Raw genomic sequence first — 26,492 nt, forward strand, 5'->3', positions numbered from 1 at the left:
CTTGCTGCTCTTATAGATCTAATGGTATGAAAGGACCATCTGTTCGCAAATTGCTATTTTATTGTTAGTTCACACCCTGCATAGTTTTGAAAATCGAAATGGACTGATTGATCTGGGAACTGGTTATGGTTCTGGGTTTGGTTTTGGACCCCAAAATTGTCTGATCGGGGTTTGAATCATTTGACTCGGGAATGTGTGGTCAAAGTGATTCTGTTTTTGATTGGTTTTTAAAACCATAGTTCATAAGTACAGAGAATGCTCATCTCTTTTTTGTTTGACTAGTAGCATGTATGTGCATTTGTATGTGACAGTATCTCTATGACAAAACTATTTATAATCCATGAGCAGTTTTTGAATGGTTATAAGTGGACAGTTTCTGAATAGTTATAAGTGGATAATTTCTGAAGTGAGAGTAAAGAACATATATGCCCTCTTTTATACCCATTGTATACTTAGACAAGGGGTAGAAAATGTCCAATAAAAATTTCAGAAAAAAAGGAGCGTTCTAATAGATTTGCTATGTGACTGGGCTACACAACTGGGGTTAGTGGTTAGCCCTCCCCTAAACCACCAACATCCCTAATACGGGTTCTCCCATTAGCTGATGAATCAAAAGGCCCAACCCACTAGCTCTACTACTTAGAGCCCAAGCGATCGTTGCATGAGGACCTTTATTTTCTTATTTTCTTTATGACAGTTATGAGGTATCCAATCATTGAGTGATGGCCAATGATTGCTAGTAGTGACATGGCAGTAGCCCACAGTGATTGTAACGGCAAGGATAGCCTATATATAAGCCTTGCATATGAGAATAATACACAAATATTTTGTCAATTTTCTCTAATAACTCTTGAGCCTTCTAGGGTTTCTCTTGAGAGGTTTTATCAAGCACCATAGCTTGGAGGCAGGAAGCACTCTTCTCATCACTAGGAAGAGTTAGATACCGGATTGGTATAATAGCCTAGCGATCTAGGTGAGGAAAGATGGAGGACCTAGAATGTTGGGTTAGCAACATGGAGAGAAGTCACGAGTTTCTCTAGAAGACTCTGAATGAAATCATAAGCAGACTTGAGGCAAGGCTGACGTTGGAGGGAACTTGGCAGTGGCTAGGAGTAGGAGGGTTGCAGCAAAGGAGGGAGAACTCAACTCATGAAATTGGAGTTTAGATACAATCTCTATCCAGATTGAAGGTGGAATTACCAAAATTTGATGGAACTAATATGGATAGTTGGGTTGATGTTGTCAGCGCACAATTTTTGCTTGATTCCTTCACCATACCTCTTTGTACTCTACTCTTAGACCCCAAAACTTAGAAACACAATTAGATCAAATTAAGACTTTACAAAGCCAAAAATCCCTCTTTTGACACAATTCACAAGACAAATGAAAACCTCAAGATCAACATCGACGCCCAATCGAATATAATCTACAGACTTAGGAAACTATAAATTAGTCACACATTCACTAGTCATCATGCCAACTTCCTTTCTCATGGCCCAAATCCAATGCATCCATTGCCTCAAGATTATTAGGACACAATTAATTAGCGAATCCCACTAAAGTCTACAATGATCAACCTTGAAAGCCCTAAAATTCCATTATGAGGGCCCTGATTTAGAAAACCTATATTAACCTCTTTTAAATCAGAACCGTCTACTTGACTCCTCACATTAATCTGTGCCTATCCGCTAAATTTCATTCTAAAACTCCCCCGTTTAACACACCATCAAGCTTAGATCATATTTCAACAAATATCATCGATTAGAGCTTATCATCCACCATCCCAACTTCATTTAACCGGTCATACCTCACCACTGTGTTTAGAGACACAAAAAACCCCAGCACATCAAATTTCATAACTAAACTTCTCCATTTAACCGTTAAAAAATGAGATTCCATTTCAGACAATCTCGTTAACAAATAAATCATTGACCTAAACCAAACCTCTGATCAAAGATTCATCACTTCCATCAGATTTAGGATGTTAAAAAATGCTTACCCACCAAATTTCATCCCAAAATTCCCCCGTTTGACCCTTTATCAAATAAAGACTCTATTTCAGCAAAGCCTATTAATCTAAAGTTCTCAGCCATAGATCTCTATCATCATGACCCTATTTGGACAATCAAACCTCAGCATTGTTTTTAGAGACTCAAAAAACTGGCACATCAATTTCCACGTCCTAATTCACCTATTTGACCGTTAAACTAGGAATATGTCATTTCGACGTGCCAGATCGAATTGCCACCTCATCTGTCCAAACTTGAAACCTCAAAAGGGAGATAGCTGATGTCAAACCCATTCTTGACTTGTTCAAACACTTGGACCAATGAAATTGAGCCTAATAGACCCAAAAAGCCTAAAAACCTAAAGATACTCCCACTTAAAATTGAGAAAAGACAACATCATATTTAAAAGTTCATTAAATTTATATTTTCTGCCATGACAACCCCAAATACGAGACTGCCATGACAGGCACGCCCCAAGCTCCCATTAGACGCACAAAACCCATGAAAACCACTCCTAAATTGAAGAAAACCTTTCACCAAAGAGGAAGGCTTGATCGAACACCATTTTCTTTGAAAAATCTTTACCTATGTTACTATTTATGTAAAAAAATCTCTATCGAATCCCAAACACTATAGTTGAATGAGTTTCAAACCTCTTCCTCTCCCTTCATCTATAAATACAGACCCAACTCAAGCTATAGAGAGGGGAGAAAACTAGAGGGGAGGAGAGAACACTAGAAAGAGAGAGATCTAAAAGAGAAGAAGAGAAAAATGACAATTTTCCCAACCTCTGTAATGTCTCCATTTTACTTGAAATCCCAAAGTCCTTGAAGATCAAACTTCAAATCCGCCCATCTGTTTTCAACTGCAAAATTTGAAACCAAAAGTGCTCAATCCATCCCAATATATCATTCACACTTCTTTGAACTTGTTCCCACTGTTGGGAAACTCCCGTCAAGATTGTACACGAGAGGTAAGTCTCTCATTCCATCATTTTTTCTAAGTTTGAATTCGTAAATCTCTGTTTTTAGCTTAGTTCTAGGTTGCTTGAGGTCCAAAAACCATGGGAAACTTGCATCCCCGGTTTCATCCAGGTTGAGAAAAAGAAGAAGAGATGCGAGGGTCTTAGGTAAATCAGTACCTAAGACCCGATAACATCACCTCAAATCAATTATGGATAAGGTTGGAAGCATTTTTGCCTGATTTTTGGAGCTCTAAGCAACCATTTTTATTGGCGTTTTGTTAGATGTAGAGCCTATCCAACTCCCGTATTGGGCTGCTATAGCAACTTGGAGAAAAGGGTGCCTAACACTTTCCCTCTCCCAATCCTTAAGATCTAAAATCTCTCGGTTAGGTGCATTTCCTAGCAAAGAACAGAATCACTATCAAAGCAAGCAAATCGATTCAGATCTAAGAATGATGGCCCATTTTCTTTAAAAAATATGGATGGCGATTCCATTTCTTTGAGTTGACTATGAACTTTCTAGAACTTCTAAATGTTGATCCATTAGTACTTCGAGCTTCAAGAAGTACTGACAAAGCAGAGGTTGATGGTGGCGAGTGTGGAGTTTGAAGGAAGGGCAATGAAGTGGTTCTACTGGCTTAAGGATTACTGGCCAACACTGACATGGGACCAATTCGTAGAGGCAGTGGATAGTCGGTTCAACAGGCCCTAAGGAGGTAACCATACGGGAAGGCTGACAAAGCTAGTTTGAACCACAACAGTACAAGACTATTTGGATACTTTCCAACGCTCGTCGATCTGGGTGAAGGGGTGGTCAGAGGAGCATTTCGTGGCTAGCCTTAATCTAGAGCTGCGTGCAAGGGTAGGAAAGTTGGAACCTCCTATGGTGACCAGGGCCATTCGGTTAGCATTATTAGACGAAGATGAATGGAATGCCTAGAGGTAGCTGACTCGGCTAGACTTATAAGGAGCGCATGGCCAAGGGCTTGTGCTACAACTACGATGAGGTGTATCATCCCCAACATAAGTGCAAGATCCATTTTTTTTTTTTTTGAATTGTTGGACTTCCCACTGGAGGACAAAGATAATTAGTAGGAAGAAGAAACAACACTAGAGATCTCACTACAAGCGCTCTTGGGTACCACACCATCGCATGCTATGCGATTAGTTGGTAGAATTCTAAACCACCCCTTGGTTATATTAATTGACAATGGGTCTACTCATAATTTTTTGGACCCAAGAGTGGATGAGAAGACCCAAATATACCCAACTGAGAACACATCTTTTGAGGTTATGGTGGCTAGTGGAGAGAAGTTGTAGGGAACTAGTAAATGTACCAAGGTTCCCCTTTCCATTTGAGGGACCACGATCACCCCAGATTTCTATTTGCTACCCACACTTTGGGTCCAATAGTGTGGGACTTCTCCACCCTATGCCTTAAATATTCAAACCATAAGGGTGAATGTACTTTCAGGGGATTGAGAGACAGGGAGGCCAAAATAATAGACCCAACCAAGACCTTGAAGCCTTTGGGTAAAGTCTATCAAGCTTACTTGATCCAACTACTAAGTTGTACTGAGATTGTTCAAGACCAACCTGACCCAACAATTTAAGCCATTGTGGAGGAAATTAAGGGAGTGCCTGAGAAGCCCATTGCGCTGGCCCCATCCAAAATTATGGCCATGAAATTCCATTATTAGAGGAAGGCAGACTCATCAATGTCAGACCATATAGGTACCCACAATACCAAAAGAAGGAAATTAAAGTATTAGTGAAAAAGAAAGATGGGGGATGGATGATGTGTGTAGATAGTATGAGATAGATTTCTAATGCCTATTGTTTGATGAACTTCATGAAGCTTTCATTCTTCCTATGTTGGTCCTCAGGTCCAGTTTTCATCAGATCTAGATTAAAGCAAGGGATGAACACAAAATGGCATTTAGGACCCATAAGGCTCATTATGAATTCTTAGTTATGCAGTTTGGAGTGACAAACGCTCCCCCTTTTTTAGGCATTAATGAATGATATATTCAAGGAACATTTGTGTAAATACATATTGGTGTTCTTTGACGATATACTGGTATATAGCAATAACCTTGAAGAGCATGTGGATCATTTGAGAACATTTCTAAAGATACTAAGCTTCCATCAATTGTATGTGAAAAGGAGTAAATGCGAATTTTCCATGAAGGCTTAGTTTGGCAAGAGTATAAATACAAATATGTACGGTACAAATATATACAAAATACAAGGTTTTGCACTCTACATATTTGTATTTGTATTCTTTCCAAACTGAGCTGAAGTAGATTTAGTGCATGTTGAACTGTTTTTGGCCCAAAAACTATTAAAGGGCTGTGTGGGTTTCTGGGCCTAATAGGATATTATAGGAAGTTCATAAAGGGGTGTGGAGATATAGTACATCTTTTGACCCAATTATTGAAAAAAGGCAAGATGGAGTGGAATGAATTAGCAGAAACGACATTCAAATGACTCAAGAAGGCCATGACTACAACTCCAGTGCTTGCCTTCCCGGATTTCTCATAGCCATTTGTAGTGGAGATAGTACATGCATTGTGGCTGCCTTCTTCAAAGGTGGAAAGCCCATTGCTTACTTTAGAAAGGCCCTCCAAGGTAAGAACATACATTCTTCAACATATGATAAAAAATTGCTTGTTATCTTAGCTATACAAAAATGGCATCCATATCTTTAGGGGAGCAACTTCTAGATCAGAACTGACCACTGAAGCCTTGGATTCGTAGCAGAAGTTAGACACTTCTATCCAATAGAGACTTATGGGAAATTGGTGGGCTATGATTTCGAAATCTGCTATAGACGAGGAAGAGAGAATATCACTTCTGACTCTCTGTCCATAAAGGAACACATGGAGTTGTTGGTAATTATTAGACCTTTGAGTGAGAATTCTGAGGAGGATTTATATATAGAAGGAATTTTAAAACCAACAACTAATATCGTTGTTGGTAATAACATATTGGTGGATTCGAAAATGCATGGATACACCGATAATAATAATAATAAAAAAAAAAGCCTTTGGGGTTTTAAAACTTTGGAGGCTTATAAGGCTTTGTTTGGTTTGTGGGAATAAGGGTCTGCAATCGGAATTGGAATGAGTTATTCCGATTTCAATTATTTGGTTGAGTGGAATCAGAATCTTATTCCCCCATATGAGAGAATGGCCATTTCTTACCTATTCCTTGGGAATGAAATCTCATTTTTGTCTAAATCAAATAGACTATGAAAATAAACCATTTCAATTCCGATTCTGGCTATGAATTAAATGGACCCTAAATGGTTTTAAATCCAGCAAAATGCATATTTTTTAATACAACTTTTATAGCCTTCTCAACCTTGCAACATGATCGCATAAAAAAGGCTCATTGGATGTCACTCCGGATCTTCTACCCACAAAATCTTCCCACGTTCCTATCCACAAGATGCTATACCACCGTATATATATTGGGGACATTTCTCCGTGAATGACAAAGTGATATGTCCAATGCGAATTCACATCTGCGCCCCACAACATCCCACAGTACATTCCCGCCGTGCATTGGGAATATCTCTCGATGATAGTATCAGTCCTGATGATGTCATCATCGGGAGATGTTCCCAATACACAGCGGGGATGTGCTGTGGGACACTGTGGGGTGCAGATCTGAACTCGTCCAATGCATGCCTGTAATGTCCATTGATTGTGGGTAGGAGAGCCGAGTTCCATTGATTGTAAGTATGTCGTAACAGTTATATAAGTAATGATGATGATGACCGATTTCGAGCTGAGATGTCAAGGCAGAGTATGTGTAGGAGCGTTGCTGGAGTTGTGAACCATGATACAATTACTTAGGGGGTGTTTTACAACATGAACGTTTTTGCTTTCATTTATTTTTTGAATCACCACATCAATAAAAAATGAAAAATATATTCTTGAACTCTGTTTTTGTTTTCAAAGGAAAAAAACGGGTTGGTTTTGTTTTAAAAAACAATACATATTTTTTAAACCAACAAAACAATGGGTTTTTAAGCAAAAATAAATTTTTATATAATTCATGGAATATGATATTAAATAATCAAATGAAAATATGTTTTTAAAACCAAATTCATGAACATGTTTTTAGTTTCAGTTTTGAAAAAACACACACAATTAAGAACATGTTTTTGTATTTTTGTTTTAAGAAATAATCTATTTTCAAACTAAATGGTTTTAATTTCTTTTTAGAACCGGCAACAAGAAAAAATAATTCATGTTATAGAACGTCCCCTTAGTGGTAGAGTTAAAAGGTCATTCTGATCCAACTCATCATGGATTCTGGAAATTGTTAGCACCCGAATGGAGAATCTGGCTGGTTGGACCGGTGGATAAACCATGGACGTTGCTCAATGCAGGATGTCAAATGCAAGTACCGAGCTGGTGCCTGCCTGCCTGATGGGGAGAAAGTGACGGCCTCTGGCCTTACGCGCACTTATTAGCTACTGAGAGTCTGAGACAACAAAAGCATTTGGTTGGGCGCCAACAAATTAAATAATAAAGTTTGATAATTTATATTTAGTAAGATACATAAAAAGAAAGATATAGGTGCTGTTTGACAAGTGTTTTTAGGAAGATGTTTAAAGATGTAGGATCGCTTGATAAGTATCCTAATCTACCATCATCTATATATAGAGATGTTAAATAGAAAGACCATTTTGAGCGTTTTAGGATATAGGTCTATTATGGTTTCCTGTTATTTGTTGCCAAAAAGAGAAACAAAAAATTTTGATTTTCCGAGCTTTGAAAAGCCCAAAACCCTACCAGAAGAATTGCCAACACCTCCATATTCAACAGCAAATCTTGCAAAATGGCAACCGACAACAGAGGCTATCTAATGTTGGGTAACTGTATCCTTGTCCTTGTGCAATTGAAGGCGTTCACTTGAGTTTCTTTCCTTAGTAGGATCAAACAAGATCTTTGGTGAATCGCCCAATTCAATACTTGCCCAAACAGGAACAGGCAATGGTGAAATTTCCTTTCTTTACATGGGCGAGATTTGGTCAATCCATGCAGTATAAGCTGGGTTGACGATCTGATTATCACCTTATTCTGCTTCTGATCAGTTGAGGAATTTAATTAGATGGGCATGAGGTCTTGCAAGGCTGCTGGAACGAACTGAGCAGTCCAAAAGGATATAGTTATCCTTGGTCAGCTTTATTGATATCAGATCGATTAAACCGTTGATTTAAACCAAAGATGGAGCCGTGGTTGCGTTGCTGTTGCAGATGATTCATGTGTAGTCAAGCCTTGTGTCGTTGACGACGCCATTAATAAGGAAGGAGATGCCTTGAGAGATAAAGAGAGAAAAAACGGTAGCCTGAACTTGAAACATAAATGATTGGAGAATAATTCGGAGTCTGAATATCTCATGTCATTTGATGTGTTCGTGTGAGTATTTATATACAGATATTGTGTTTTGATTACAAAATTTGTAAACAACAAGACAAATCAGTTGTCTTGGTAGCCATAGCAGTGAAAACTGAATTCTATTGGTTGAGTTCATTCAATCGTCCAACTAAAATAGTTAATTACCCATAACCAGTGAAAACTGAATTCTCTTTGTTTGAATCAGAGAATATTGTTGATTCGTTCCTGTAACGCCCATCTTGTCCCAGGTCAGAGGTATTACAGTGGGGTGAACAGAAAATCTTTTAATTAAAACCCCCCAAAACTAAACTTCCTGCAACTAATTTACTTCACAGGCTGCAACTCCTGCTGGAAAGAATTCTGGCACCAGCATTGTACGTATTTGGAGACTCTCTGCTTGACAGTGGCAACAATAATCTTCTACCAACAATTGCCAAAGCCAATTATCTTCCATATGGGATAGACTTCGCCGGTGGGGTCACGGGGAGATTCACAAATGGCAAAACAATCTCAGATTACATTGGTAAGTCATGGTATCAAACGTAAAACATTGAAAATAGCCCACAACTATCAGAATATTTTCTTCTGCTGTATTCATCTCAATGCTACTTGTTATATATTCTTCCACAGCTGAACAACTTGGGCTATCATTTTCTCCTCCATCCTTGAGCCTGTTCAAGTCTGATACCATAACTGGCCGGAATTATGCGTCGGGATCATGTGGCATTCTCCCGGAGAGTGGAAGCCTATTCGTAAGGAATCATGTCTAGCTACTACTAGTCATTAGATATTAATGGCTTCTCTCTCAGTTACTTTTGTTTTCTCCAGTTTGGACAAATGGGTTTTGTGCAGGGTAAGTGCCTCAACCTAGATGATCAGATCGACTTGTTCCAAAAGACTATAGAGATGGAACTGCAACCACACTTGGGCAGCTCTGTAGAGCTTTCAGACCACCTTTCCAAGTCCATCTTTGTTATCTGTATTGGAAACAACGACTACATCTCCAACTACCTTGAACCTAATCTTTTGAATACCAGCAAAACGTACACTCCTCAAGCATTTGCTCAACTACTCGGAGGCAGATTTTCTCAAGGCATGGAGGTAAATATTCATCATTCACTGTTCAGTGTCCACATTCCTAAGTAGACACTTAGGGTCTTTTTGATTGTTGAGAAAGGAATGAGAAAAGGGAATATTCCCGAATTATTCTTCTTTTTTTGTGTTTGTTTACCGGTAAACAGTGTTTTGCGATGAGAAACAAGAGGGATACGGGATCCCAAAATTAAGTGAGCGGGGTCGCACCAGAACAATGCGACCCCGGTGAGAAAAGAAAACGCTAAGAAAATGCAAGCTGAGCAATCTAATACAAGGTGGGATGTGGTGTAAAATAGATTCCAATTGGACGAAGAAAAAAGGCATTCCCTCACTAAGGTGGTGTCCTTTGCCTTTAGGCGGCCGAGAAACATCAAAAGAGGAGGAAAAGGGGCGAAATCCAAGATCGGAACTCGAGAGTCCAAATTCCGAATAGAAGGAAGCGACAAGAAATGGAACAGAAGGGCGGTCGTCATCGTTTTTGATCAATCGATATTCGAGTAACGAGATGGTGGCGATCTCACTGTACAAAGGGAACCTGCACAGGGTTCCCGACGTCCCTCAGCGGTGGCTCATGCCAATCCCTCGCATTTCCCTCAAAGATTTCAGGATTCTCCTCCGCAAATGGGAGAAAGCTCTGTCTCGCATCTCCAGCACCACCGCCCCCACTAGCTCAAATCCCAACCCTAACCCTAATTTCAATCAAGAGGAAGGCGTTGGAGACAATGGCTGTTCCAAACAAAATGGGAGAAAGCTCTGTCTCGCTTCTGAGCCCCAATACCAGCCAACCATCGCCAGGAATTCTGAAGATGCGCCATCCCAGCATGGAACAGTTGAACACGCCAAAGATCATAGTGAAGCAGACTGCGGTCCTCGTGTTGAGCAATCTAAAGAACTCGGTGGCTCTATTGGCATTGAAAAACCATTTCAGGGGATACCCGACGCTGACGCCAACGACGAATCCGACGATCTCTACCTCATGACGGTTAATTTCATGTCTCAATGGTTGTCGGCTATCTCAGGACAGTTGAAATCTCTAGCAATTTCGGATTTCTGGATTCAATCTTGCTGGCGACGATCCGAAGTCCTGTCTCTGATTGTTGGCGACAATCAACTCAAAAAAAATTTCTCGCAAAACAAACACTAGAAAGTGGATTTTATCACAAAAATTTTCTCAGCAAACAAACATATTATAACTAACTGAGAAAATAAATTTTCCTTTTCTCATCCCATCCTTTCTCAGTCCAATTTTCTCAGCAATCAAACACATGCCCAGTATTCACATTGTTTTCTTTATATATATATATAACCTTCAATTTGAACTCTAAACCTGAGTAGTAATCCTAATACAACCAGAATACGTAGCATAAAAATCATTTTGACCATTTTTCTTTTCAAGTGTCACAAGGGAATTCTGAGCGGATGTAAACTCTTAAAGATGGGGTGGGAAATATAAGCCACTTTTGCTACGATAGCCCTGCTCTGGAGTCTGAAATAACAACATCAAAGCCTTTGATGTATGATCTTGAATTAGAAAAACTTATTAAGGCCATGATTCTCGGTTTTAACCCTTTATCAAGACACTATCGTAGCAACAGAAAACTCTTCTAGCAGGTAGCAGAGGAGTTGGAATTATAATCTACTTTACTCTGAATTACATTACGATATATCATACATCAGTTCCTCTGTTCCTGTACGTGTGGGGTCTATGTATCATCTGGTTGACGTGGTGTTTCATGATCCATGCACTTTTTTAGGGAAATTGGATTATTATATTATACGGCCTATCGTGGAGTTTATATTGGCTTTACCAGCTCAACCAAATAAGCACCTTTATTTCTCCATTATGGCACTAAAAGGATGTAATTATTTGAGTGGGTGGTTCAGACTTAAATTAAAACTCCAATGAGATCCATTTTTTTTATGCTGCTTCCAAAGACCCAGAAACTCTTTGCTTAATTAAGAATCGGGGTTTAAAAATAAGCCAGTTCTAAACCAAATTGAGAGGTTTGGTTAAGAGATATGGTTCAAGTTTTAACAGATTGTGGCACATCCATCTGGTTTTGATGGTTTTTTGTTGCAAGATGTGGATGGTTCATTCTCATAGGATTTTCAATGGAACAATATGGCCAGACTGAGAAATAGATCACTGGTTCCTAATATTCATGGTCCAACCGGCCGGACGGTTCGATTTGGGTTTTACTACACTGCAAACTGTGCAATGAAAAGATAAGTCGAATGGGTATCTTAAAATTAGGATCATATAATTGATTTATGAATGTTAAATATTGGAAACTTGACGGCAATAACAGCAATATGCATGGTACATTTATCCTTTGATTTATTGACAAATAAATGGACAGAGTCTTTACAAATTGGGGACCAGGAAGTTTCTAGTGTTTGAGATTGGTACGATTGGGTGCATGCCAATATTTACAAGGACACTACAACACGAAGGACCATGTGTTGAAGAACTAAATCAGCTTGTATCACTTTTCAACGATGGGCTTCCTGCAATGCTGAAACAACTGACAACTTCGCTCCAAGGCTCCACCTTTGCAGTGGGACATGGTTCGAAACTTGGATATGATATGATCACAAATCCTTCAAAATATGGTGAGCATTGATATCAGAACTAATTGTACCTTAAATTAATAATCCCTGCTATATATATATATATATATATATATATATATTCTCTGATATATACCTAGCTACTGCTCAACGAATATAAGGTTTTACTTGCATCTGTGGATTTTCTTCATCAGGGCTAACAGATGCAACAGACCCATGCTGCATTGCGGGGAACGGTGGAACTTTGAGCTGCATTCCAGGTTCAATTTCGTGCTTCGACGTGGACAAACATGCCTTCTGGTTCAACCATCGGGACCCGTTGCTTTAATGATTCTTCTGCTCACCAACCATCCAGCAGCTCGTGCAAGTTTGAAAAGCAACAATAAGGGACGATCCCCCCCCCATAGCTATATATATTGAGTCATTTTTTCACATGATGCTCTTATAGAGTGGTATGTGAAGACCATCTGTTGGCAATTTGGTATTTTACTGTGTGGGCTGGAAATGCATAAATATAATCTGAAATTCTTAACAATCTCGATATGCAGCCAAAGAATCCGAGTTGAGCAGTTTTGGATGCCGAAGGTATATGATGAGGGTGGATTTGGCCCTCTAGTGAAATTGTGACACCTGGCACCTCATGCAAACCAAGTGCAGCCTTTTGACGACTGGGCAGTTCGGGCAGCTCGGTACAGCTCAGGCAGCTCGGCACCTTACAGGTAGCTCGGCATAGGCAGCTGGCCACAGGCAGCTGGCCACTCCGTAGGTAGCCTGGAGTCTTACGAAGAGCTCGCCACTTAGGGGCAGCTCGGCGTATCGCAGGAAGATCTCCTGCCTGACAACTGTACCTGACTGATCCGGAGACCTGCGCCCACGTCTCTTGCTAGGCGGCGCCATGCCTGCCAATCCTGAGAGCTGTCCCTTGACTGGCAGAGCCGTACTCTGTAACAGCCGCTTGCACCTGCCACCTCAGCTCTGAGAGTAACGGCTGCGGCAGAGAGACAGAGGCAGTTACGCCTGATTTGACAGGACACCACTATATAAGGACTCCGACCCCCAAAGACAAGGGGGAGAGAATGAAGAAATGGAGGTAATCCTTGCTCTCTAGCTCTCTCATTTCTCTCCAAGCTCCCTACAATCAGAATGCTAACTTAGGCATCGGAGAGTCCCTACCGGGAAAATACCCCCGGGAGAGGATGAAGAAATGGAGGTAATCCTTGCTCTCTAGCTCTCTCATTTCTCTCCAAGCTCCCTACAATCAGAATGCTAACTTAGGCATCGGAGAGTCCCCGCCGGGAAAATACTCCCGGGAGAGGATGAAGAATTTGAGGTAATCCTTGCTCTCTAGCTCTCTCATTTCTCTCCAAGCTCCCTACAATCAAAATGCTAACTTAGGCATTAGAGAGTCCCCGCCGGGAAAATACCCCCGAGTCCTCTGATTCAGTTCTTGCAGGTCCCTCAGCTCCCGCCGCCTACAAAGGAGAGGAGATCACTTCATGCAGAGGGCAGTCGGGTTGCGCTACACCAGGGAGCTTCACCATCCCCTGAGTTACAGGCCGCCTAGGAGCAGGTCAGATGACGAGTCCACCAAGGTAGTTCACCATTAGGGAGCTCGTCACCAAGTAGCTCACCACCAGGGAGCTCGTCACCAAGTAGCTCTCCACCAAGGAGCTCGTCACCAGGTAGCTCTCCACCAGGGAGCTCATCACCAGGTAGCTCGCCACCAGGGAGTTCGCCACCAAGTAGCTCATCACCAGGCAGTTTGCCACTAGGGAGCTCCACCATCATCTGAGTCATAAGCCACCTGGAAGCAAGTCAAGTGACGAGGTACTTATCTAAAAAATTGATACATCTGAAAAAATTGGTACGTGATCAGAAACGGTTACATCAGTATAATAATAGGGTCCACAGTCCAGTCCACTAAATAAGATGGGGAACCAAATAGTCAAAACATAACACATTCTCTAAGTGGATTACAAGAGATAAAAAGTGTTGACATTGAAATTGGCCATGACGGAGGAGATTGGAAGTTGCTTGAGTAGGGTGTCATTTCAATTTAGAGTGTCACCTCCATTTGACACCTCGTATGCTAAGGGACACCTGCAACTAGAAGAGAACTCAGAAGCCTCGAGGTGATATCACCCCAAGGGTGTGGATTCTGACGATTAAGTCAATAATGATAAGGGAAGAGAAGGTGAGCTAGTGAGCTTGGTGAGATGATTTGGAGAGATCAATGAGAGACTTGAAGAGCTCCGTGGGAGAGATTAGATGTGAGACATATGCTGAGGTGTCTGGTGTGTCTTGTGCATAGTAGCGTAATGCCACGTTATGTTGTGTCCGAATGAATGAGGAGTTCACCTATTTATAAGAGAGGGGGCTTCATCTAAGAAATGACACATCTCTCAAACATGACTGGAGCTCGGTCCACTAGTCGCACCCTTGGTTGACATGTTACATGCATGTTGTATGCACGTGGTAGGCAGTAGGCTTACATGGAATATGTTAACGTTGATGTTCTGATTAGCTTGGCCACATGTTATGAGCTGGTGCCAGTCAGCTCAATAAGATTAGTCAGCTCCTCTAGGTTAGGTCAGTTTGGTCAATTAACAACTTCGCCCCTTGCATGTTGCCACTTGGCGGTTTCTGATTGCCCCCCTCCCCACTTTCAAGGATGAGGTAGCGTACAGATTGGTACGTCCGAAGGAAGTACCAGTTTGTCTACTTGTGTCTCCAAGCCGATAGGTTAGCTTTGTCTCGTGTTCGATTGAGTTAGCATGGTTTGGCCACTGCCACAAGTCACTTTTACCATATCTTTGGCTTAGCAAGGAAATTTACTAGTTGAGGTGATGAAATGTTCTTTTTGCTTAGGTTCCCATAGATGACACCATTTTATTGGCGTTGAAATTGGCTACGATGGTTGAGATGGAAAGTTGCTAAAGTAGGGTGTCATCTCAGTTCGGCACCTTGGTCGGTAAGGGAGATTTACAACCAAAAGAAACGTCAGAGGCCCCGATGAAATATCTCAATGGAGTGGACTCCGATGGTTAAATCAATAGTGCGAAGGGAAGAGAAGGTGAGATGGAGAGCTTAGTGAGATGAGGTGAGAGCTCGGTGAGAGAGTTGGAGAGATGAGATGTGAGACGTGTGCCTAGGTGTCCGACGTGTCTAGTGCACAATAGCGTAATGTCGTGTTATGTTGTGTCCAAATGAATGTTGGGCTCATCTATTTATAAGAGAGGAGCTTGACCACGTGTTGCTTGTACATATTATGAGCCAGTGCTAGGTCATCTTGGCCAAGTCAGCTTACCCTAGGTGAGCATGGTCAATTAACAATTTTGCCCCAAACATGTTGCCACTTGGCGGTTTCTGACTAGTGGTCGGTATTGGGTGTATCAAATTTCATCACATGAAATTGAGAACCAGATGAATTGTGGATTTCAACAGGTAATGTCTTGTAGAAAACACGCCTTATTTTATTTTTTCCATTTGCTTTTAATACTAAGAGGAATAACATGCGTGTAGAATGTTCTGAATTGTGGGATCCATTGACCACTAATATAAATTCTTTTTTTAACCCCAAAATTTACTTTGGGTGTAGGAAGGGAGAACATAGCCTATCTTTACCAGACCCATGGATAATTAACAAGATTTCTCACTATACCTCTCAAGGTAACCCCAATAAAAAATCAAGACAAAAAGAGTCATGCATTACATTGTGCTGCCCAAAACATTATGCCCAACAAGGAAATACAAGTCCCATTCATGAGGAGAGAAACCCAACATGGCTAGCTAAACCAACAAGGGACTTTACTAGCAAGCCAAATGGCACGTTCATATAGAAAATGTTAAGCTTGGCTAGGCTCTAAAGGTTCAAGTTTTGGGGGACGTGGAGAGAAAAATGGAGACAACGTTAACTCATTGTATCACAGCACTAAATCAAAATTGAATTGATTTAAGACAAAGAAAAAGGTATTCTTCTAAATAATATGATTAAAGTTATATGATACAATTTTATATCTAAGTATCGCGCATGCATATTGATTGTAATCTTTTTTTCCATATATATTATTAAAATATGTATTTTATATAAAATTTGTGACTATCTCAACCTTAATTTTATTGTGCTAAAATATTTGTAGGATTTATAGGAGTTTTTATAATGTATCTAAGTGTATTCATATCTTTGCACCCATCCATATATTTCTAAAGTGTACCTATATTTGTGTGGGTAAGATACTCCATATTAGATACCATTATTTTGAACTTTGCACTTGGTTTGGTGTGGAAGATCCATTTTATCACATGAAGGCATCAATTTATGAAAGGCTTGTGGACTTACAAGGATGCTATAAGCCTCTAAACCTTGCCTTTCCACCAACTGAGATTGATGGTGGCTTAGTTGGTGGGATCATTTGCTAGTTGTAGTGGTGATTCAGGATGAATTGGGATCTGCTCCTCATAGCCACATTATAAATACAAGTATGGGAGATGTTCCTAAAGTGTAGTTAGTACATGCTGTGAGGTCGGTGTGAGGAGTGCTCTTTGAGGAGTAGATCCAGACTTAAATTTTGTTACCACCAAGTTTGGGGGCTTATGGGTAGACTTGCTCATGGGCCAGGTCAAATCAAGTTCAAGTAGGGATGGATGTTCATCAAACTGATGAAACTACCCAATTCGACCCAGGTTGGTTGGTTTTCTAATTATTTTGGTCGGTTTCAGTTCAGTTCTTATGCTAACTTGAGAGGTTGGGTTGGTTTTAGTTTGGCCATTTGTAAACTAACCAAAACTGATCCGACCCAATCATAGATACATATTAATATTTTATGTTTTAAATTTATACTTTTTAATATGAAAAAGTGGGAAAATTCCCATATTTCCTAGTTTAAAGTATTTTATATTGTAGTTTTTTTAATTTCTGTTTTTAATAATACCATTACAATTGTTTAAATTTAAATTTAATTTTTAAATTTAAATATTTTAAAATGACCGACCAAACCAATACAACCAAAGTTGGCTAGTTTTCACCACTGGTTGGTCGATTTTGGATGACCAACTCTCTAACCTAACCAGGTCAGTTTGATTGGATAAACAGTTCGGAACCAAACTGGACCGACCTCTAAACACTCCTAAGTTTAGGTCAGGTTTTGACTTGACCATCGGTCCTAGGTCTTGGTTATAAATCTAACCATCATATAAAGCTTGAAGCTTGGCCTAGAAATTATTAGGGAAGAAGATTTTTTACTTAACAACACTAATTTAATTATGTTAAACAACCTCAAAACCCAAAAACACAAAAAGCTCTCACTATATATTGTTGGGAAATGAGAAGGGGAACAAAGAATTTATTATATAAAATATATATTTTTATCATATTATGTGGCCTAGCCGAAGCCCACAGGCCTAAAATCATGCCCAAACCCGACAAAGAATGGGCTGGGCTAGGCTGACCTATTGGGCTGCCCCACCCATGAACAGGTCTAGTTAAGGATGTGGGAGGTGGGCTACCCCGTTGTTTAACCTGCCTTTTTGAGAGCCTCTTTTCTACTCTACCAAAAAGGGTAAATTACAAATTACTTCCTACTTTGTACTTTGAGGGTAGAAATAATTACCTCCCTGAACTTTCATTTGCAACAAAGACCCTCTTGAACTTTCAGATTTTAACAAAGACCCCTCTCTATTCAGAGGTTGCTTGGGATCGGTGTGTTTCACGACTGTTCCGTTTTTGCTGATGTGTTTTTTAAGAAAATGTTTTTGTAATAATTAGCTTTGGGATTTGAGAAAGGAAGGGTTTCTTGAAATGCTAAATTTTCGTTTCTTGAATCGCCTTAGTGATCCTAAATCACCTTAGTGACATGGTGCATTGGAATTTGAAAAAGCTGATCACTTTTTGAGATGTCAAACATAGAGGTGTAAATCGTGCCATGCCACCCGTGGCCCAACACGACCTAGCCCGGCACGATGGTTTGGGCCGTGTCGCCCGCAACCCACTTGCCAGCACAGCCTAGCCCACGGCCTGGCCCAGCACGACTCATACATATTATTTATATATTTATATATTTATATATATAATATAAATTATAATTATATAATAATATATAGTATATAATATATTAATAAAATAAACAATTGTTTTCAATTTTATTATACTAATTTATTTAATTATTGTATATATAAGCAATTGTATACATCAAAATTCATATAAAATTAAACTTTTAATTTTTTTCATTTTTAAATAGGCAAAAATAGATTGGGCCCGGTCCATGGCCCGACTTGGCCCATGGACCAGCTTGGCCCGCTGTCACGGGGGTAGTTCTACAGCAGAAGAAACCCGTGCGGTGTCCTGGCCAAGGCAGGACAGGACAAGCCTTTATGCGCTTAGAGGCAAGGAGTTGCCCGATGGGATGGCTCCACCAAAGTCAGTAGCACTGGATCATGACCTCAAGTCCAATGGCCGGGGCACTCTCCTGGCTCAGACCGGTCCATGGGAGGCACCACTTACGTGCTAAAGGGGGACAACCATCATGGAAGGCGACCATGCGCCGAAGAGGTGACTTGGCACCGTTATGAAGGGTCTCCTGTATGCCGATGATGACAGGCACCTGTGTGCCAAGATGATAGGCAACCGCTTGGGCCGGAACACACCCGTGTGCTAAGGGCAACGGGATAGCTCAATCAACTTGGGCAAGGGGCTGGCGAAGTGAAGGGACATGCTTGAGCTAGGCCCGCACGCCAAGCCTCCCTTGAGTATCGGTAGCGCAGTGCCGGTCCAACACTGTCCCCATGAGCAAGTGTGCTCCCATGAGGAACCCTGGTAGCCATGCTAGCCGTTAACCAGGGCCGCCCCGCAAGGGGATGAAGGTCTAGGAGTGCCAAGGTTAGGCACCCAAGGAGGTCGACCACCCCTCCTCAAAGAGTACGTTAAGCTTTTGGTGGTCTGCCTGAAGATGACATCAGTTCTCCCAAAAATCTTACAGGCGAAAATGACGGGCATGTCCCTAACGTAAGCCTGCCAAGCGTAGGCAAGGCTAAGCCTGCTTTGAACCATAACAGGCTCCCCCACTCAATTCATTGTCGTCCTCGACAATGACTCCTTCCGTGAATGGGCGTTTGAGTCCCGTGCCATCCACTCTTCAGCCAGTTCGGGGCTCGCCTGGCCAACCCGGGTCTTGCCTGTATTGGTGTCCATTTATGGGGACGGAACCATTTCACCATGCCAGCCTGTCTGGACTTCACCCCCAGTGTCGAGGTTACTCAAACCGCGCAATGGCTATGCCGTTGAATGTGAAAAAAGGGCCCTCGAAGAAATGTGTGTGGTGCTTCGCGGAGGTCCGCCCCATGTATCATCTTACCTCAAGGCTCAACCGTCTTCTTGGTAGCTTTTCAGTGATGCTACCGAACACGTTGATAGGTCTACTCCTGCTGTTGGCGATGGATGCTGGGTGTACCCTTTCACCATGCTGGCCTGCGGTCTTCACCTTGCCCTGCGCGGGTTACTCAAACCTAGACATGGCTTATGCTCTCACGGCCCTCGAAACTACGCTTCACCTCGCTGGTTCGGGCTACATGTTTGCTCCGAGGGGGCCCCACGCTGCTGCCTCAAGGAGATCTGACCGCTTCAAACACGAGTGTGGCAACTTTTACCCATGAGTTGCCGAACATGCACTCGCCTTGTGATAAGCTTCTGCTACTGCAAGTGTTCAACCTGAAAACTGAGCATGTCCACCTGAAACTTTGCCGGTGTAGGGCCGCCATGCTCCAACGGCTAGCGTAACCGCTTTCCTAACAAGACCCACGCATCTGCCCCCGCATGAGTACAACAACCAATGCGTCTGCACCCGCAAGGGAAGCTGTTTTAGGGTCATTGGAATGGGAACGCGAACATTGAATGGCCTCTTGATAGGCCTGATAAACAATCTGCTCGGGCAGTGTACCCACATTCCTATCAAGGCTCACGCGTCTGCCACCGCATGAGGACAACGACCATCGCGTCTGCAACCGCGAGGGAAGCTGTTTTAATGTCATTGGAATGGGGACACGAACTATGAAATGGCCTCTTGCCAGGCCTGATCTGAATTCTGCTCGATCCTGGGTGGAGGTGACTAGGGACCGCACTCCACAAAATGCTGCTTGTCGAAATGACTGCTTCAACTGGCTCTGGGCTAATCTGCTGAAAACCAACTGCTGTTGCAATTAGCCAACTTGCTCTGATACCAACTGCCACGGGGGTAGTTCTACAGCGGAAGAAACCCGTGCGGCGTCTTGGCCAAGGCAGGACAGGACAAGCCTTTATGCGCTTAAAGGCAAGGAGTTGCCCGATGGGATGGCTCCACCAAAGTCAGTAGCACTGGATAATGACCTCAAGTCCAATGGCCGGGGCACTCTCCTGGCTCAGACCGGTCCATGAGAGGCACCACTTACGTGCTAAAGGGGGACAACCATCATGGAAGGCGACCATGCGCCGAAGAGGTGACTTGGCACCGTTGTGAAGGGTCTCCTGTATGCCGATGATGACAGGCACCTGTGTGCCAAGATGATAGGCAACCGCTTGGGCCAGAACACACCCGTGCGCTAAGGGCAACAGGATAGCTCAATCATCTTGGGCAAGGGGCTGGCGAAGTGAAGGGACATGCTTGAGCCAGGCCCGCATGCCAAGCCTCCCTTGAGTATCGGTAGCGCAGTGCCGGTCCAACACTGTCCCCATGAGCAAGTGTGCTCCCATGAGGAACCCTGGTAGCCATGCTAGCCGTTAACCAGGGCCGCCCCGCAAGGGGATGAAGGTCTAGGAGTGCCAAGGTTAGGCACCCAAGGAGGTCGACCACCCCTTCTCAAAGAGTACGTTAAGCTTTTGGTGGTTTGCCTGAAGATGACATCAGTTCTCCCAAAAATCTTACAGGCGAAAATGATGGGCATGTCCCTAACGTAAGCCTGCCAAGCGTAGGCAAGGCTAAGCCTGCTTTGAACCGTAACACCGCGGCACGACACGGGACCGCACGGGCTTGGGCCGTGTCGAGCTGACCCCCCCAAGTTATCCCAAGGGAGGGCAACACGACCTGTTTTACATAGTTCTCATTATAAATATATTATAATATTAAGCCAAATCACTTTAAATGTCTAGTCAGCTTATATCCCTTTTTTTTTGTATTTCTCAAAAAAAAACAAAAAACAAATGAAACGAATCACTTGTAAATCGGGACCCACTTATGAAAAAGAACGGTCGTGAAACACACCGGTCCCAAACGTCCTCTAAGTTAGTGATGAAAGAAGTTAATTTACCAAAATACCCATTCGAGAAACTTCTATAAAATTGAAATTGCAACAAGAAACAAGAAACAAGAAACTTATATAAAATCATGGAATTGCAACAAACACAATATGCAAATAATTTTATCAAGCAAATCAATAACAAATGAAAATTGAAAAATGCTAAAAAATCGATGAAAAAAGGGTAATTTGGAAAATTAGAATAGTTTAAACAATCACATGGAAAATTAATGGAATGCTAACATAGGAATCCTTAAAAGTTTAGGGGGTAATTGCCACTACAGTGTAATAATATGTGCTTTATCAAAAAACAAATGTAGGGATATTATCTAAAACTCATCATAAATCTTTTTAAATTTCTCCTAAATTTACCATGTTTTCAAAATATCCAAAGAGTCTCCTATAATTGAGTTTTATTGTCCAAAACTTACCTTTTGTTAAGATTTCCATTAAATCACCATTAGTGACCATTAATAGAATTTGTCCATGTAAGCATATAAGTATTTTACATGACCAAACTACCTTCGAATGACCAATCAAATTTATCAAATGATTTTGTGACAAAATTACCGCTGACCCGCACCCAGGTCCACACTAGGCCCACAAAATTTAGAGTTGGGCCTAGGCCTGAACTTCAAGTTGGGCCTAAGTCTCTTTTTTTGGTAGAAATGTTGGGCGTAGGCTTGAAGTAATTTTGTCATAAAAATATTTTATAAGGTTGACCAACCATTTTAGGGATAATTTGGTTATGTAAAATACCTAAATGCTTACATGGACATCATTGTTATATTGGTTTTGGGCCTTGTACATTTACAATTTTGTAATTTATTCGGATAAGTACACTTATTCATGTAAATGGTTTCTAAGTAACATTTTGGATAATTTCATTTATTCATGTTCTTTTTATTTTTAGATAAATAATACAATTTTTATAATTTTTTTCTATAAGATAAATAAAATTTTACCTAAATAAATAAAACTCTCTTTACCGTAGTGAATTTTAAATAATATATCCCAAAAAATTATAAGATTCCATTTCACATATTGTTTCTTTCTACACGTGAAACTTCTCGCACACATTCCCGATTCGGTTCTACGAGGATCAAATCCGAATTCCAATATATGTGGCCGAACCGCCGAAGTCGAATAAGATGACCCGCTAGGAGCTAGTCGATAAGTTTGTGAGGCTGTCAACATCTAGCACCTACCATAGCACGAGACGGGAGATGTTCCAAATGCATAGTAAAGGATGTGCAAGTAAGGCGCCAGATTTGAGAGCAGATCCGGTCTCCCATAGCACCATTTGCTTTGCGCTAAAAAAAATCGAGGCCTTTGATTTGAGCCCCGATTTATTGCTGTGGCCCCGTCAAGATGTCAATAAATCAAGGGCTACAGGACAAGGTGGAGGCGTGGAGCGGCTGAAGCCACACCAATAAATCAAAGGCTCTGATTTATTATGAGTCAATGCCCAAGTCCTACAGCCTACAGGACAACTGGACAATAATTATTTTCCCTCTTTCTGTTCTTTACGCCCCTCTCTTTCTCTCCACCGACAAGATGTCGACGAATCCCTCCGGGAGTGGAGCACACATATTAGTATTTCCTTTTCCTGCGCAGGGTCACATGCTACCGCTTTTGGATCTCACCCACCAGTTGGCCATTCGTAGCTTAACCATCACCATACTCGTCACACCCAACAACCTCCCCTTTCTACATCCTCTTCTCTCCAAACACCCATCCATCCAAACCCTCGTCTTCCCTTTCCCCCATCACCCATCTCTTCCCCCCGGCGTCGAGAACGTCAAGGACATCGGAAACCGCGGCAATACTCACATCATAAGCGCCCTTTCTGCACTTTCCGATCCCATCACCCAGTGGTTCAACACTCACCCTTCCCCACCCGTAGCCATCCTCTCTGATTTCTTCCTCGGTTGGACCCAGCACCTCGCTTGTCGCCTGGGTGTACCCCGGATTGCCTTCTACTCCTCCGGCGCATTTTTAGCCTCCATTCTCGACGTTCTCTGCCCGAAGCTCGGAACTATATATCCCTCCTCATCTCCCATCTCCTTCCCCAGCCTCCCACATTCCCCTTCCTTTCCTTACAACCACCTTCCCTCTATAATCCGTCTCTACAGGGAATCGGATCCCCACTGGCAGATCGTCAAGGATGGCATGATCGCAAATTCCTCGAGCTGGGGTTGCATTTTGAACACGTTCGATGCGCTGGAGGGCGTACATCTAGATCACCTGAAGAAGGCAATGGGTCACCACCGTGTTTGGGGTGTGGGCCCTCTGGTTATGATGGAGGGTGCTGGTGCTGGACCTGACGAACGAGGTGGGCCCAGTTCGGTGTCACTTGCTGATGTGCTGGAATGGCTCGACCGTTGCCCGAACGAGTCCGTGCTTTACGTTTGTTTTGGTAGTCAGGTGCTGCTGCCGAAACGACAGCTGGAGGTTTTGGGAGCCGGGTTAGAACGAAGTGGGGTCAGATTTATTTGGACCGTTAAGATGACGATGCCGGGGCAGGAAGCAGACGATCGCGAGGTTATCCTTAAGGAGATCGAAGATCGGGTGGCGGAGAGAGGTTTGATTATAAGGGGATGGGCCCCACAAGTCCCAATACTGAACCATCGAGCCATGGGCGGGTTCCTGACTCACTGCGGGTGGAACTCGGTGATGGAAGGGATTACGGCAGGGGTGCTGTTGCTAACCTGGCCGAGAGAAGCTGACCAGTTCGTGAATGCCAAGTTGATGGTTGAGGACATGGGTGCGGCAGTGAGGGTGGTCCATGAGGTGGGCATTGATGCCGTCCCTGACCCGGATCGACTCGCTAAAATCATATCCGATTCATTGAGCGTGAACCGGCCCGAGAGAGTCCGAGCTAGGGAGCTGTGCTCCGAGGCTTTTGCTGCAGTCAAGGAAGGTGGGAGCTCTTCAAGAGCGTTGGATGGGTTAATGGAGGAATTACGTCAACTTCAGCGGAGGACTACAGGCCTCAGCTAGTGCTTCTGGTATTAATATCAGAGAGGTAGAAGGAATAAATTAGTTAGGAATTATTTTGGGTGGTGAACGACATGGTGTATGAGTGATCGTTTTCTGTTTTTTGCTGTATGACCATATATATGGTCTTTGTCTATCTAGAAAGGGAACCAGATTGATCGTTATTTCAGAAGTGGTAAGCATTATACCACACTGGTATAGTGGTATATTCAATAAAAATTCTCAGGCCGGCCCAACCCATGAGAAATTTTATTGAATGAAAGATAAAAATTGTGTGAGTTTCATTGTTCACTCAGGAGTCAGGCCGGAGGTATTCTTCCTTCGTTGTGTTGTGCGATGAGACAACCTACGCCTTCATGGTTTGATGCAATGTATAGTAGGAATTCTCTTAGGGCCTGTTTTATCTGTTCGAAGGCCTTTTTATGGTTGATAGTTTAAATTAAAGAAACAACAAGAAGAATAGAGAAAATAGATATGAGGGGAGTCGACTTCAGTGTATTGGAGCACTGAAGTTAATGGTATTTATAAGCTTCAATGAAGTGTACAAGATAACAATATTGTGGATGAGCAGCAAGGTAGGTAACACCAAGATTGTCACACCATATTGTGGGCTTGGAGACTGGAAACCCTAGATTGGTCAAAAGAGACTGAATCCACAAGACTTCAGTTACAGTATTGGCGAGATACCAAAATTCAGATTTTGTACTGGAGAGAGCCACAGTATGTAGCTTCTTAGAGCTCCAACTTATGAGGTGGCAACCCAAATAGATTGCAAAGCCACCCATAAACCGGCGATCATCTGGACAGCTTGCCCAGTCAACATCCGTGAAGGCATTCAGCAGAAGGGAAGTAGAGGATGAAGCAAAATGCATGCTACGATCTAGAGTTCCCTTAAAATAATGCAAGATGCATTTGACAGCAAACCAATGTTCATCAGTCGGGGTTTGAAGAAACTGACAGACCTTGTTAACTGAGAAGGAGATATCCGACCTAGTGAGGGTGATGTACTGCAGTGCACCAACTATACTCTGGTACTCAGATGGATTTAAGAGAGGTGTGCCAGACGTCCTGCTTAGCCGAGTAGATGCTGCCAGTGGAGAGCTACAGGGTTTTGCTCCGTCAAGTTTGGTACGATGCAACAAATCTAGAATGTACTGTTTCTACGAGAGATCAAGACAATTAGAGGTCCATTGCGCCTCGATCCCAAGAAAATAATGCAATGTGCCAAGGTCCTTGACAGGAAACACTACAAAGATCTGCTGAAGTAGAGAGAAAATAACAAACGGAGAATTGCCAGTAACAATGATATCATTGACATACACCAAGGTGTACACAATAATAGACTTATTCTTGTAAACAAATAAGGAAGGTCAGCCATAGAATTGTGAAAACCCAATTGAAGAAGAGTGGAAGTCAGACTAGAGTACCAAGCACGAGGGGCCTACTTGAGCCCATACAAGGCCTTCTTCAATTTGTAGACATAATCTGGGTAGTTAGGGTGTTCGAACCCCTTGGGTTGTCGAACATAGATGTCCTCTGCTATAAGACCATGGAGAAAGGTATTGTTGATGTCTAGTTACCGAACATATCACCGATGAGTAGTAGCAAGAGCTAAAATGGTATGAACTGTGACGAGTTTGACTACCGGATTAAAGGTATCAATGAAATAGACACCAGGTACTTGATGAAAACCTTGGGCAACAAGTCTGGCCTTGTACCACTCCAGAGAACCATCTGATTTCCTCTTACTTTTATATACCCATTTAGTACTAACTACGTTCATGGAATGATGATAAGGCACAAGATCCCATGTTTGATTCCTCAAAAGAGCATCAAACTCTAGTTGCATAGTCGATCTCCATTGGGGAGATTTGGCTGCTTCTTTATAGGAGTGGGGCTTGTCGAAAGAGATTGAGTTGAGTAAAGCGTCTGAATTGGGATATCGTGTGGTTAGATGAGATCGAGCAGGTAGAGTGCCATCTATAGAATGTGTAGTCATGGAATGTTGTCGGGTGGGTGGTGGTACAGCTGGTGTGTGAACCAACAAGTCCTCCATCGTACGAAAGTGGGGCTGCCTATGGACAGAAGCTTGGATGGGAGAAGAGTTCTCAACTAAATTGGAAGTGGTGTTTTCAGGTAATGGTGCTGCAGTTGGTGGCGGAACTGAAGGAGGAGATA

The 26,492-nt window shown here is 42.3% G+C and overlaps 1 protein-coding gene and 1 pseudogene across 2 annotated transcripts; both read left to right on the forward strand.

Moving 5' to 3' along the window:
• Positions 1-4,990: 4,990 nt before the first annotated feature.
• On the forward strand, positions 4,991-12,381 carry LOC104603224 (GDSL esterase/lipase 7-like). Its single transcript, XM_010267202.1, has 6 exons — positions 4,991-5,127; positions 8,723-8,910; positions 9,018-9,139; positions 9,240-9,488; positions 11,843-12,095; positions 12,248-12,381. Exons 1-6 carry the CDS (start codon positions 4,991-4,993, stop codon positions 12,379-12,381), a joined length of 1,083 nt encoding a protein of 360 aa, XP_010265504.1.
• A 9,794-nt stretch (positions 12,382-22,175) lies between these two features.
• On the forward strand, positions 22,176-24,478 carry LOC104600175 (flavonol 3-O-glucosyltransferase UGT89B1 pseudogene; annotated as a pseudogene). The gene has a single exon (XR_016084683.1). The product of XR_016084683.1 is annotated as a flavonol 3-O-glucosyltransferase UGT89B1 pseudogene (transcript).
• The last annotated feature ends 2,014 nt before the right edge of the window (positions 24,479-26,492 follow it).

Source organism: Nelumbo nucifera, chromosome 3 (genome assembly GCF_055504915.1).
Source record: "Nelumbo nucifera cultivar China Antique chromosome 3, China Antique-T2T, whole genome shotgun sequence".
Taxonomy (NCBI): domain Eukaryota; kingdom Viridiplantae; phylum Streptophyta; class Magnoliopsida; order Proteales; family Nelumbonaceae; genus Nelumbo; species Nelumbo nucifera.

Bases quoted from the DNA above. Each gene is read 5' to 3' on its own strand.
- LOC104603224 (XM_010267202.1), top strand. From the start codon at position 4,991: ATGAATGATATATTCAAGGAACATTTGTGTAAATACATATTGGTGTTC. The intron at 9,140-9,239 runs GTAAGGAATCAT...GGTTTTGTGCAG, and splicing joins CGGAGAGTGGAAGCCTATTC to GGTAAGTGCCTCAACCTAGA. The intron at 12,096-12,247 runs GTGAGCATTGAT...TTTCTTCATCAG, and splicing joins CACAAATCCTTCAAAATATG to GGCTAACAGATGCAACAGAC.